General features: G+C 43.8%; 1 protein-coding gene across 1 annotated transcript in view; it reads right to left on the bottom strand.

Annotated features, from left to right (window-relative positions):
• LOC8041670 (neprilysin-4-like) overlaps positions 1 to 13,518 on the bottom strand; it is a 136,542-nt gene that overhangs the window by 54,884 nt on the left and 68,140 nt on the right. The window contains exons 10-13 of the mRNA XM_040217498.1: positions 8,154 to 8,252; positions 8,022 to 8,099; positions 4,521 to 4,633; positions 4,368 to 4,426 (exon numbers count right to left, since the gene is read on the bottom strand). Coding sequence (XP_040073432.1) covers positions 4,368 to 4,426; positions 4,521 to 4,633; positions 8,022 to 8,099; positions 8,154 to 8,252 — 349 coding nt within the window. The remainder of the gene's footprint in view (positions 1 to 4,367; positions 4,427 to 4,520; positions 4,634 to 8,021; positions 8,100 to 8,153; positions 8,253 to 13,518) is intronic.

Genomic DNA, 13,518 nt, shown 5'->3' with positions numbered 1-13,518 from the left:
CTAAAAAACGTTGGCTCTCTCCCATTAAGAAGGCACAACCCCAAAGACAATAAAAGACGTTCAATCACACCACCACGGGAGTCTTGACGGGTACTACCCCACATAGGATGATGAGCGTTAAAATCCCCCAAAATTAAAAACGGTTGTGGAAGCTGTCCTATACGTCCCTGAAGCTCTTGAAGGTTTAAAGGAGCATTAGGTGGCAAGTATAAGGAAACAATTGTTACAAGGCGGTCTAGAAGGAGACGTACTGCAACAGCTTCCATTGGCGTGCAGAGGGGGACTTGAGAACAAGCAGCTCCCCTCTGTACGACCGCTGCAACACCACCAGAAGGCGTGGAAGAGGGGCGATCTTTTCTAAAAACCTGATGACGTCTTAAAATATTAAAAGAATTAGTGTTAAGATGGGTTTCTTGCAAGGCGAGAGCGATGGGTCAAAGCTGATCCATAAAATAGTTGACATCATCAATATTTCTTAAAATACCGCGACAGTTCCATTGCATAAAATGTAACTTAGTCATCTATAAAAGGTATGTAAATATAAAAGTGAAAAATAAACTTAGTAAAATGAGTATGACTGTAAAGTCAACACAAACTAGGTGGAAGACATTGGGATCATCATTTGGGTGGGACAACAGGCTTCTTATTCCTTTTATGTTTACTGGAGGGCGTTTCCCACTCCATATTGTCCTGGTCGGACCCAGGAGCGGACAGATTGTCAGCATCTGTTGACATCTCCACCTCCTGAGAGGTATCCGTTGTTTTTAGAACAGCACTTGTCCGGCCAGGTGTGTGGGGGGGCAAACCCCGACCACGACCGGCTGGGAGGGTTGCAGACGAACTGGGCGACGGGTCGTCTGAGCTCGTCTGGTCCCCTCCTTTCATAGGAGCTGCATGGGCACCATGCTGCTCCTTCGGTAAGGGGGCCCTCTCTAGCGAGCAAGAGCGAGAAGCTCGCTCCGTCTCCCCAGGGGGCGACCTAGGAGAGGGGGCAGGCGCGGCTGCTGCCGGCCTGTCCCTGAAAGGAGGAGCTGCACGCTTGCTACCACCAGGGGCTGGAGGAAGCAGCCGCTGGTCCTGTCGGGGAGCTGGGGCCCTGCAGTCGGCCGCCAAGATCTCGAGAGAGACCTGGGTGGCCCTTGACTCCGAGCGTGGTGCAGGGCCCCTGCGCACCACCTCGGCAAAACTCCCCTTTGACAAAAAGGAGAACCGCTTCTTGGCTTCTGGGTATGATATGTTTTCTTTTACTTTGATGGTAAGAATTTCCTTTTCTAGCTTCCAAGAGGGACATGCACGATAATAAGCAGGATGTGGTCCACCGCAGTTAGCGCAGAGGGCCGCAGCCGCCTCGCAAGTATCGGAAACGTGACCTTGACTACCGCACTTCGCACACGTCTCCTTCCCTCGACAGCTACGTGTTCCATGACCAAAACACTGGCAACGGAAGCACCGCTGGGGGTTGGGGACGTACGGGCGAATGCGGCAGTTCAAGTATCCTGCCTTGACTGTCTCGGGGAGGGTATGTCTTTCAAACGTCAGGATAACATGCCTTGAAGGAATTTGTTCGCCATCTTTCCTAAACATAATGCGTTTCACGGCGACGACACCGGCACCCTGGAGTCCCTCGAGGAGTTCTTCCTCACTAGTGTGCAAGAAGTCGTCCTCAGAGAGTACTCCACGGACAGTATTTAGTGTGCGATGAGGACTCACCGACACCTTCACGTCAACGATGGTAGTTAGTTTAAGAAGTGCGTCACTTTGTTTTTTTGTATTCACTTCCACGAGAAGGTCTCCAGTGTGCTGTTTTTAGCCTTGTAGGAAAACCCTACAAGGTTTTCTAGCACCTTTGCTACAATAAAAGGTGACAGCTTGGAAACAGGTCTTCGTTCATCCAGCGAATGAACGATGAAAAACTTATTAAACGTTTCTGCTTCATATTCTTTGTCGATGGTTTTTTGTTCGGGGCAGCGCCTTTTAAGGGCGTGCCCTGAACGGGGTTTGGAGGGGTGGGGCGCCATAAAAGGGCAAAGAGTGTTCGGAATCCGCGGTGCACCGCCCACCACCGAGCCCAACAAGGGGTTAGGTAACGCACCATAACAAGATGGGCTTGGCTGGAGACGTTACGGTAACAGTGCTGCCGGGAAACTATACCCAAGTGTGGGTCAAGACAGAGGTCTATTGCCACCCAAGGTTAGTCCTTGCCGCCAAAGAGGGGTGAAAAAGGATCAAAAGAAATGAGAAGGAAGTGAAAGAAACAGGAAAGGTAAAAGCGAAAGATCGGAGGGGATAGTAGAAGAAAAGGCGACTATACTGAATCATCCTGGCCGGGCCTTACCAGGACTTCCGTCTATGAGAAGCGGGGGCCGAAGTGGTGTATTGCCTCGCCCGGGGGGCCCCGAAGGGTCCAACCCTGCCCCGGGCTCAGCTCAACCACCAGGATGCCCTTTTCCCCAGACACGGGAAAGCCACGCACAGTCAGACGTGGGCGGGCAAACCCGCATGGCTCGGGGTCCGTGGAGACGCCACTCTCCAAACACCTGCTTTCACAGGTGCCCCCTGCGGGGAAACAATGGACCGGGAAAAGTTAATAAGTGAAAGATGCGTACTGTCGGAGTTACTAATTCGAAGTTTATTACGACGTTTCGAGCGGGGACCGCTCTTCATCAGGTGATGAAGAGCGGTCCCCGCTCGAAACGTCGTAATAAACTTCGAATTAGTAACTCCGACAGTACGCATCTTTCACTTATATATATATATATATATATTTGTTAGAGAGGCACCACAAACGTTACGGTGATGAGCCATCAAATTTATTTTAGGAATCGGAGGTGGCTGTGGGGCCGCTGACATGGCATGGAGAAGTCCTGATCACTTGGTGCCGCCTGTCGCTTAGGCATCGCGTTTCCAGCCGCCCTCGTGTACAAAGGGCACAACGGGCCAGCCATTGCTACGCGCTGGCGGCTACTCCGATTATTACGCGATACCCGCCGTTTCTTCCCTTGCAGCCGGAAAGACGGGCGAGGGGAAGCGGCAGAAAACTCCGTTCTTCTTTTGACCTAATCGCAGCGGCTATCGTCGCAGGAGGCGTGCTGTGCGGCGAAGAGGCGTTAAGAAAGGACGCCTGGTTGGGGTTTAACTTCGAAAATTGATTTCTCGCTTTAAACAAAAATTACTTTAATTAAACTTTCAGAATCAAAAGATTATCGATCGTTCTTCCAAACCCATTATATTTTCCATTTTTACTTTGACCACCTCAGGATGAAATAAGCGGCTGTTTATGCGTCGAAACACACTTTTTGCAACTTCGGGATTTTTGTTCGCTGCGAGATATTTAATTGAGCGGTTTTAAACATTTTTATAGGTCATATACCGGCAGGGAACCCGGTAAAAAGTTATGTTAAGTTCCGGGAGCAGTTAGGTATTTTGTACTAAAATAACAAATATGTTAAAATTTTGAAAAATATTTATTTAAAAAACATTTAAATTAACAAAACTTCAGAAATCCAGCCACATTGTAAGTCGAAAGCCGTTCATATTCAAAAAAATATTGTTAGGTATTTAACTAACTTGAAGAAAAGAAGTCTCTTCCCGAAATGTCGTGTATTAAAACCTCTACTGCTGTTCAAACATTTTTCTACGTTTACGACTTTCTTGGTGAAGACTTGTTCATTAATACAGTTAATCATTTATTGAGTGAGGCCTAGCTCCACGCTGTTTCTAAAATTTAAAACCGCGTTCACGTCATAAAAATTTTTTTTTCGCCAAAAATATTATAGGGCATGGCTACGGACATTGCGGTAAAAAGCCATGAATTTTTCTTTAAAAATCGGAAGGGGTCGAGCGCAACGTCTGGGACGTTTGATATGGAGTGACCCAATACTAATTTGTTTTTTTCTGATAAGAACGATTAAAGCCAGGAGCCAATTGCCGAACGAAATCCTGTATGTAGAAACGGCACCCCAGCCTTTGAACATTAATCACTCAGCTGTTAACCTGTTAGAGTCACAAACTTGTACTGCGTACGTGTTAACATATGTGAATTGTCAACCGCTCCCCGCATTGATGTGCGTATATTTGCAACGGATACCCTCTGTGTAATGTCAATCAAGAGAGTGTTGATAGTATTTTCAAATAAATAAATAAAAACAAAATATCAAGCTACTCTAAGTTGCTCCTGCATAGTTTCAGTCTCGTTTCGATCGGTTTACTAGGAAAATCGACAGCGCAATAAAATATTTATGTGAGAGATGCCTTAACAACGTGAACTCGTGTATAGTGGTGACTGTTTTGAGCCTGAGGAAGGAAAAGGGAAAATCCAAAATGGATCTTTACTGCTCTGGAATTTATTTATTGTTTTGGATACTTACTGATGTCGTTATCCAGCACACCGTAAAACGCATTTATCACTGCCGCACCTGTGACCCACCTGAATAGTTTGATAAAAGAATTGTAACTCTACACATGAGTGGGATCTATATCAAACAAATAAATCCAAGAAAACAGGCATTGATAATACTCACTCATCTTCTCTCTTATATGGTTTTCGTAATCTGAGAAGTTCCTGAAGGTGGTGATTGAAATTCAGGCCGCGCCGAACATTCACAAATGAAGAGTTCAAAAAAATTGCAGGCACCTATGAAGAAAAGAACACACACACACACACAGACACACACACACGCACGCACGCACACACACACAACACACACAAACACACATGTTCATAATTTGCATGTCTCGTCTTTTCCCCCCATAAAACAAACCATATTTTAGGACTATAGATAACACACTACAGCTTATTAATGTAAATGTTACGCGGTGCGGACCATCATACAGGTACAAACTAGGCGATAATTTGTTTCTTCTTGATCATGCTTTATGACGATACATGACGGATTTTGTAAATGGAAGCATAGTTTAATGATGATGGTAGATCCTTCTCGAGCTTATAAAGGAGGCATTTGTGAAATGTATACTATGTATGAAATTATGTTTTCTCGCTTACTTGGCATGAGGTGTGAACTGTGAACCGGGTGTGCATCATGCAGCAGGTGCATTCAATTCAAGGAAAACCTTTTTTTTTTTTTAAGCAGAATTTTTTTTTAGCGGACTATGCACTGAGAGCCTACTAAATTTTGAAAATAGGGTATTCACATATAGCATATCTAAAAATAATTACGTTGAAAGCTGTGCCTTCGAGTCAAGCGTGTATTTTTTTCAACTGTACTTTTTTTAAATATTTAGAGTTGTCGATGAACACCCTCTATATCCGGCCAGCCGCATGAATCGGGTGCTTGGTTTTGAACTCGAACATATAATTTTATAAAAAGGGGGTGAGGTTTAGGCGAGTGCCGTCTTCGACCTCTTTTTATCTAGGAGAACACAAACTAGATGAGAGAATAATCGTCATGATAAGTTGGCTGATTAACTAAATTGTTTAATTAATTTTAAATATTGGTTTTAGGAAATATGTTTTAATTGCACTACTCACGTATATTATTATTGCAGGACAGAACGATGAGCAAGTGTAGCAATACTGCATAAGTTTTCAGGTGTTAATTTATCAACTTTCACGTTTTTATTCCAATTCGAAAATTGCCCGCAAAAAGAGTGTCGCAGCTCTGCCCGCACTGCCGCTTGGAAGAGTGACGTAGTCGTTTCAATTATGTCTGCACTATCTCGGCAGTGTGTTCTTGGTCAGTGCGCCCAAGACATGTGTCGACGTGGCTGAAACGACCACGTCATTCTACTAAGCCTGAATGTGGACAGGGCTAACGCCCATTTTTATACTGCAACTTCACCTTTTTATTGGTCTTTCCATTGACAGCAATTGCCGTCATTCCGATGTATACGTAAAGCCCCTCGATGTTTTTGCGTTTATCTTGCAAGTAGCGTCAAACGCGCCAGTGCACAAGGCTCGTTTCTCGAGCCGCCCTTGGAAGCGAATGGCGGCGCAGCTCTGAATTGAGCGGCCCTTGGAGGGGAATGGCGGGGGAGCACCCGCTCGTGGAACGTGTCTTGCGCGTTTCCACGACAGTTGTTGGCGGTCCTGGTAAAAACGACTTTATCAATGGGCTTTAAATATACGAAATGCGTCATCTACTAGGCGCGAGAAGAACTAGATCCGCCATCTTGGTTATGTCCAGAAAAGCGGCGGGATGGGCTGGTGCGCGCTGGTGTGTGCTGTGCGATTTTCTATTTCTACCAGCTAGAAGCCATGAAATTGCTCTGACTCACTCTGCAAGCAAGGTGGAGCCAACGACAGCAATGGGAACACGGTATGTATCACGAATGTATCGTTCATTCGTTTATTATTTCTATTCGAGCCCTAGAGCAGTTATCACGAGCAAACCATCGTCGGTTTTTCCTCTTTTAATTTGACAGTTGGAATTCTATCACTAAAACTACGTATGTTTTGAGAATAACGCTTTGGGGGAACTAAAATGGGTGGTGAAACTTTTAGTTCTTTAATTTGCTCTTCGAAAATAACGCAAAAAGCGCCGGTGTAATGTTCGGAATAACAGTCTCGCTATGTGTACACTTAGCCTGAACAAAAGGATGCTATCTGTCGCTAATGTAATGTACTGTAGGAAAGAGCACGGCTGTTTTCAACGTACAGGATTTATGTATATCGGGGACTGCAACCTTGCAAGATATAACTGTGACGGCGCAAACCTGTTGACTTCCTTCTTTACCGCGATGCATTCGCGACGAGTGCTTTAAATCGCGGCGAATTTTTGATAGTGAATCACTCTATTGCTTGTAAGCTTCTTTGTTACCCTTCGGTGGCTATAAGCGCTAATAACCCACGCCGCGAAGGTACTGCTCTAATCTACATAAAGCCTCACTAACAGCAAGGTGGGAGCCACGTTGGGAGCATACGTCTCCTAATGATTTTACCGTTTTGCGTCTTTGCAACTTGTCAGTTCACTAAAGTGCCACTATGACGTCCTAAGTGCAAATAAACTACAAAGGCGCCTTCAGTGCCGCCTCTGCAGCGAGCGCGACGCTTTTGAAAGCCTCTTCTCTTCGCGAGTTTTCATTTTCACAACGAATTCTCCGAAGCCAAGTTCTCAAACTCGTCCTTTCGAGTCCGCAGAACACAATTTGTGAGATGGGATGTACAGTGAAAAGCTGTCGGCGTGCCTCGGAAGTAAATGTGGTGACTCTAATCTGAAGTAGAATGCTCCCAATTTCAATTACCGATTTTAAATAGGCACACATAGAAGCGATCTGTTCGTAGATCGTGGGTTCTTTTTAAAACACACTTTTAGTAAGTGGAGCTTCCTTGGTCCACGCTCATATGCAAAAGTTCTTACATACCTTGAATCGCAGACCTGTATCGACATTGATGAGGGCCGCGTGTACGCTCCGAAAGCCAAACCCGTACGACTTGCTCTGCTGGTGAGACGACGTCGCTGTGGACGCGCACAAGTTGCGAGCCCGTCTTCAGAAAGGGTACGTAAAGGTTTTAAATTGTTTCGCCGCAGGCTATGGTTTGAGCTCGTAAAATTCCATCGTTGCATCATTCCTCCGGCGGGCTACACGGTCAATGAATACGCCGAAGCGGCTCTCCGGCTCTCCGAGTTAGACTTAACTAAGATGGCCGATATGATGCATGCGCTGAATGTTGCGAGACGTCCTAGCAATTTATCACATCTCGCCTACTGCCGTTGCAACATGACCCTAAAAAGTAATCACTAAAAAGTTCATGAAGCGATTTTAGTTGAAATAGCCTGCTTACCATGACGACTATCCCCTCAACTGATGTCATCCAAGCTTCATAAATACATTGTAAAGAGGGCATCTGTCTAACTCTCACCCAGTTTAAAGAGACAGTTGGAATTAATATTAAACAACCTGTATATAAAATATAAAAAATGCAACCTATTGGTTGTATTGGCATATTTATGCAAAATCGGGATAAATCAAGACTAGAACGGCTGAAAATATCTTGAACACAGAAACAAACCTTACCAAAATATGAAATAATATTATTTTGTCATCGGCGTAATATAACTTACGTATTTATAAAGGTCATTAAGATACGTCTCGTTTAGTATCCAAGAAGGGTATCCAATTTTTGCTGTCATTTTTTGAAGCTGAAATGAATGACCTAATTAGTACATGGTCACAATACGAATAAGGGTCAGTACCTTCTGCATTGCCTCCTCACGTGTAGATTTATCCATCCATGTATTATTTTCAAGCATCTCTCCAAAAGTACTGTCAAGCACACCCACCAATTCGTCAATCTGATAGAAAAAAAAATAATCATCTTAAAAGAAATTTCAACATTTTACCACAGGAATACTGACCTGTATGTTTCATATCTTCGCCCCTTATTTTGTGAAGTACCCCAATACACAAAAGACAAGTAATGTACTGTTTTTGTTCCAAAACAATTGGTCACTTACGCGAAACGCCAGCTCCACACATTTTTTTTCTCCTCTGTACTATATTTGGCATAACCGGGCCCCTGCTCCCATGCAGTTCAGCATATAGCAAAATGAACAACGCAGCAATATACTAAAGCATTGTAAGCAGCTTACAAATCTATACATTTCAACGCTGATCAGATTGCACAAGTTGAGGGGACTGCTAAGACGATCGTCGTCCTCGTCGGTGCAGCTAGAGCTGATGGATTGAGCTCGAGCACATTCAATCTGCGAGGTGATTATCTAGAATCAACGCGATGTTACCTCGGCCTCTCACACTGTAATAAACAGTTAAATAGTAACCGACTCATCGAGTTACTACACTGTCGAAGAGGGTCAAGACAAGAGCGGACTGAATAGGATATATCACATTCATGCAACGAGGATGCTGGAAAATTCTACACTCCGCTTTTATGGTCGCGAGACATTCCACCCGACAAGGAGCAATGGCGACTATCATATAAAGTTCCAACCTTGTCTTGATGTCGATGAAGTTATGGTGGACGCGGACGAGAACTTAAATATTGCATCAGTTCGTGCCGAGACATTCTAGATGCTGAATTGTTTCTCGAATAAAGCGTATCAGGAGCTAGTAAAGAAACTAAAAAAACACATAACACCTAAAAAATTGAAACAATTCGAACGGGCGAAACAGTTTTCGGCTCGTCAGGAAACAAACATGAAATCTTGCTTGCAGAGCTCTCACATTTTGTTAGCACCTGTTCACTTGTCTTGATATTTCTGACCTTTAAATTTGCCTTAAATGGCCTTCCATTGAATGACCTTGAATTTGACTTTTTTTATTTCTACTATGCTATTGCACAGAAAGTGTTTTTGTATTATTTATATCTTTCACATTTTATCAACATCATTCGATATAGTTTGTCCACTGACCCTAGTACAAACTTGTGTATAAATCATGTGTTTGAGACTATCGGGCTATACCGTGAAAATATTTATAATTTTTATGTTTGTTTTTTTCTGCTATTAAATATTGATCATTTGGTTGTTTTTCATTTGATTAGTTTGGCTATTGAATGTTTTTTTTAAATTTTTGTATAATGTGTCTTTTTTCCGTCTTAATGGTTATGTGGCCCGTTGCACACCCAGAAGGGGCTAGTCCTTGTCAGGCACTTATGCATCTTGCCTTAGGCCCTTCTGCAGAAGAATACGCAGACACAGATAAAGAATAAAAAGGAATGAGAATAAATCGGTCAAATAATTTATACCAGTGCTTCGAACAATCATCACCGACTGCGAGTATGCACCTGAAGCCCATGCCCAATCTTGCACGCTTTTGAAAGCGTTCATCGTCACTCTCCATGACACAGGCGTCTGTGCACGCCTGGTACTCGATATTCCAGAAGGACCTCACTCTTGACGGCGCCCTCCCCTTGGCCGAGTCCTACCCAAAAGCCGCAGCGGAGTCATAACGCCTAGACGGAGGACACCACTCTGCACTGCTCGTCAAATAGGTGAAGCTGTTTACTTCTGCACTGTGTTGGGTAAAGTACATCTAAAAGGTATTTCAAGTAAAGTATAAGTAAATGAGACGTGGTGTACTTGAAGTAAAGTACTAAGTACACTGGATGCGATGTACTTGAATAAACTACTATAAATCCAATGTACTTTCGAAGTACAGTAAACGTATTTTAAACCTATTTTGAAAACGTTAAAGACTGCTTTTAAACGTTCCTCCGAAAGAGACATGAGAACAGGAATCTGAGACTTCTTTCTAAAGTACCCGATTACCCTTCACATCTTGACGGAATAATCTCCATGTCCACTGCTCACCAGCAGGACCTATTGGACGGTTCTTGATTCGTTGAAGCGCCAAAGGTACTTTCCCAAAAACGAAACAAACAAGAAAGACAAAGGGATCCTCCCTTCTATGGTCAAGCAGGTGTTGGTAAAACATTCATTCAGGAAATTACGCTAGGTTATAGGCGTTGCCACCAGAAGAATTGGCAACGTCATTTAAGGAGTTTTGGATGAAGATTAGAAAACCCGTCAGATTCATGCAGATCACCTCTAGCAAGGTTGACATCAGATGATCTTGATATTTTAGCATTTAATATGAATGTCCCCCGGTCCTCCCAGTTAAACACCCACCTGGAGCCCACCAGTGTTGTAGGCAACACCAAAAAAGTAACGATATACGTACTCGTTATTTGGCAAATAGGGAAACGCGTTTCTGACCTACGCTACCTCAAAATAAAAGGAACGCGTTACCGTTACCAATAAGAATAACGCACCTTACTTTTGTGTTACTTGTTATTTATACATTGATGGCAACAGCGTTTTTTTTTGTTTTTTGTTTTTTTTTTGCGACAGCGTTTTTCGACATTGTGACACAAGATGTAGGCGTTGGGGGTGTTCTTAAAGTAGGACCTTTCGCGTAGAGAAAAGACAGGCAAAATATTGAAGGTATGTGGAATGAGTGAAATAATTAATGACTTGGCGCCTATATTTTATACCAGCTTAAGTCCACTCTCATCCGACGATACCAGCTAATGGGGCCAGTCAGCAGCCTCAAAAGCACAACTGGGCCTGTTTCTTCATGATTCGTTCAGCGATGATAGAACACGTAAAGAAACATCAAGAACACCATGATGGTGCCCGCTTGGCGCTGTCCGATTAGTATCATCAGCTAAGCGCGAAAAAAATAACGTTTTTTCAGGTATTGGGAAGAAAATGTAGCGAGTAACGTAGCTACGTCACCTGTTACTAGAAATGAGCAACGTAAGTACGTTACCCATTGCTGTATTAAAAATAAATCAGTACGTCTCTACGTTACAGAAAAAAATCTGCGTTATCGGTAACGCCGTTATTGTAACGCGTTACCGCCAACACTCGAGCCGCCGGCATTAAAGTGCCTGATGGCTTCGTACTGGAACCGGAAACAAGTAAGACATATCCGACTCGCAACCCCCGTGCGTTACAATTACAAGTCTGCATAAGGGGTAGGAAATATGGTGACTGCTAATGAGGACTCTAATCATCATTGGCGCAGCTCGAGCGGATGACCTGGGCTCGAGTGCATTTGTTCTTCTGTGAGCTGGCTATTTTAAAGCAGGCCATGCCTCTTCGATCTGTGATACAGTAACAAAGAGTTAACGAGTAACCGCTTCACTGGATTACCAAACAAGTCACCAGAAACCTTAAAAAAAACAAAAAAAAACAGACCACTCTATATGCTATTGTAGTCGTGGACAACGGAGAATGAAAGAAAGAGTTAGCAGACAATAAAAAGGTACAAATCACCCAGCAAAGACCTCCTTCAACGGCGATGATCGCGGAGGGGGTCGGTAGGACCATTGAAAATCGAACCGGTAATGGTCGCCGTCGGTGTTGAGTCCACAACAAACAAAGAGGAAGCCACACATGAAACTATTAAAAAAAAAAGAGCTTCACGTTTTTTTGAGCTGCACGTTACACGTTTGTTTATTCGATTTCGCGGCGTTGCTAGGGGCTAAAACGAAAACAGAGGAAAGGAATAACGTAGTCAAGCTCACACCGCCCGGTAAGTCGCACGCCGCAATATGCTACGTGCTAACAGTGCGTGACATTTTTTGCTTTCGCATTTCTCTGCCCAGTGACTTTGGCAGGTTGATTGCTTGTTCGCTTGACGAAGCAGTTTAAAAGTATATAGAAGTACTTGTTGACGTGCGTGTCCAGGCTATCCCTGCACACCGTGCCTTTTTTTCGAGTGTCCATCAGCGGCTTCAAGTACGCCTTCAGCTGGACTTTTGTTTGGTGCACTATATCAGTGAAAAGTGTGTTGAAGACACGTCTGATGTTACTGGCTAGGTGAAGAGCTAAGTTGTAAGGTGGTGTCGTTTTCACATACGAGTATTTCTTGTTCTCTCTACAGAATGGCTTTCGAGGTGTTCCATGTTTCTGATTGCAGTTGGACTTAGCAAGCATGACAAATTTGACTTGCTGCCCACCCGGCTACATAGGAATGCGTTTTCAGTTGTGCATCTGTTCTATAATCCGTGAAGTTCTCCGTCATCTCCGTGGAGTTGTCAAAATCATCTGTTGAGGCGTCAGTGTTGATTTTTAAGCCAGACTTGGATAGCTCTTCCAGTTTAATTTGAAGTAACTTAATTACTCACGTCTGTTCTGTCTTCGGGAAGCTGAAGCAGGATTTTCAACCACACCTTAAAAAATTGTGTTTGCAGTGGTAGGCAGTACATGGCATGCGTGTCATCTCCAAATATGCGCTAGTCTATGCCGCAAGGTGGCTGTTTAAACATCAAATGATGACCCATAGCAGACTTCACCGCGTACTCTAATGAAATCCGAATAGCAATGTATAACGAGATTACACTTGTTAATATACATATTAAGTATAAAAAAGCACATTTGAAAATTTCTGATTAGAAACTCAATTGCAGACGAAAATAGCAGGTTATGACCGTGCAATCACTTTCTAAACTTTGCAGAAAAGATGGAGTTCTCATCGCAGACGAAAATATAAGAAATGGGGAGCAGTCGTGGACAACGGAGAATGAAATAAAGAGTTAGCAGACAATACAAAGGTACAAATCACCCAGCAAAGACCTCCTTCAACGGCGACGATCGCGGAGGGAGTCGGTAGGACCATTGAAAATGAACCGGTAATGGTCGCCGTCGGTGTTGAGTCCAAAACAAACAAAGAGGAAGCCACACATGAAACTATTAAAAAAAAAGAGCACGTTTTTTTGAGCTGCACGTTACACGTTTGTTTATTTGATTTCGCGGCGTTGCTAGGGGCTAAAACGAAAACAGAGGAAAGGAATAACGTAGTCAAGCTCACGCCGCCCGGTAAGTCGCACGCCGCAATATGCTACGTGCTAACAGTGCGTGACATTTTTTGCTTTCGCATTTCTCTGCCAAGTGACTTTGGCAGGTTGATTGCTTGTTCGCTTGACGAAGCAGTTTAAAAGTATATAGAAGTACTTGTCGACGTGCGTGTCCAGGCTATCCCTGCACACCGTGCCTTTTTTTCGAGTGTCCATCAGCGGCTTCAAGTACGCCTTCAGCTGGACTTTTGTTTGGTGCACTATATCAATGAAATGTGTGTTGAAGACACGTCTGA

The sequence above is a fragment of the Ixodes scapularis genome, unplaced genomic scaffold (genome assembly GCF_016920785.2).
Source record: "Ixodes scapularis isolate PalLabHiFi unplaced genomic scaffold, ASM1692078v2 ptg000292l_1__unscaffolded, whole genome shotgun sequence".
Classification (NCBI taxonomy): domain Eukaryota; kingdom Metazoa; phylum Arthropoda; class Arachnida; order Ixodida; family Ixodidae; genus Ixodes; species Ixodes scapularis.
The sequence above is the reverse complement of the archived record's forward strand: the minus strand, read 5'-3'. Positions and strand labels throughout refer to the sequence as shown.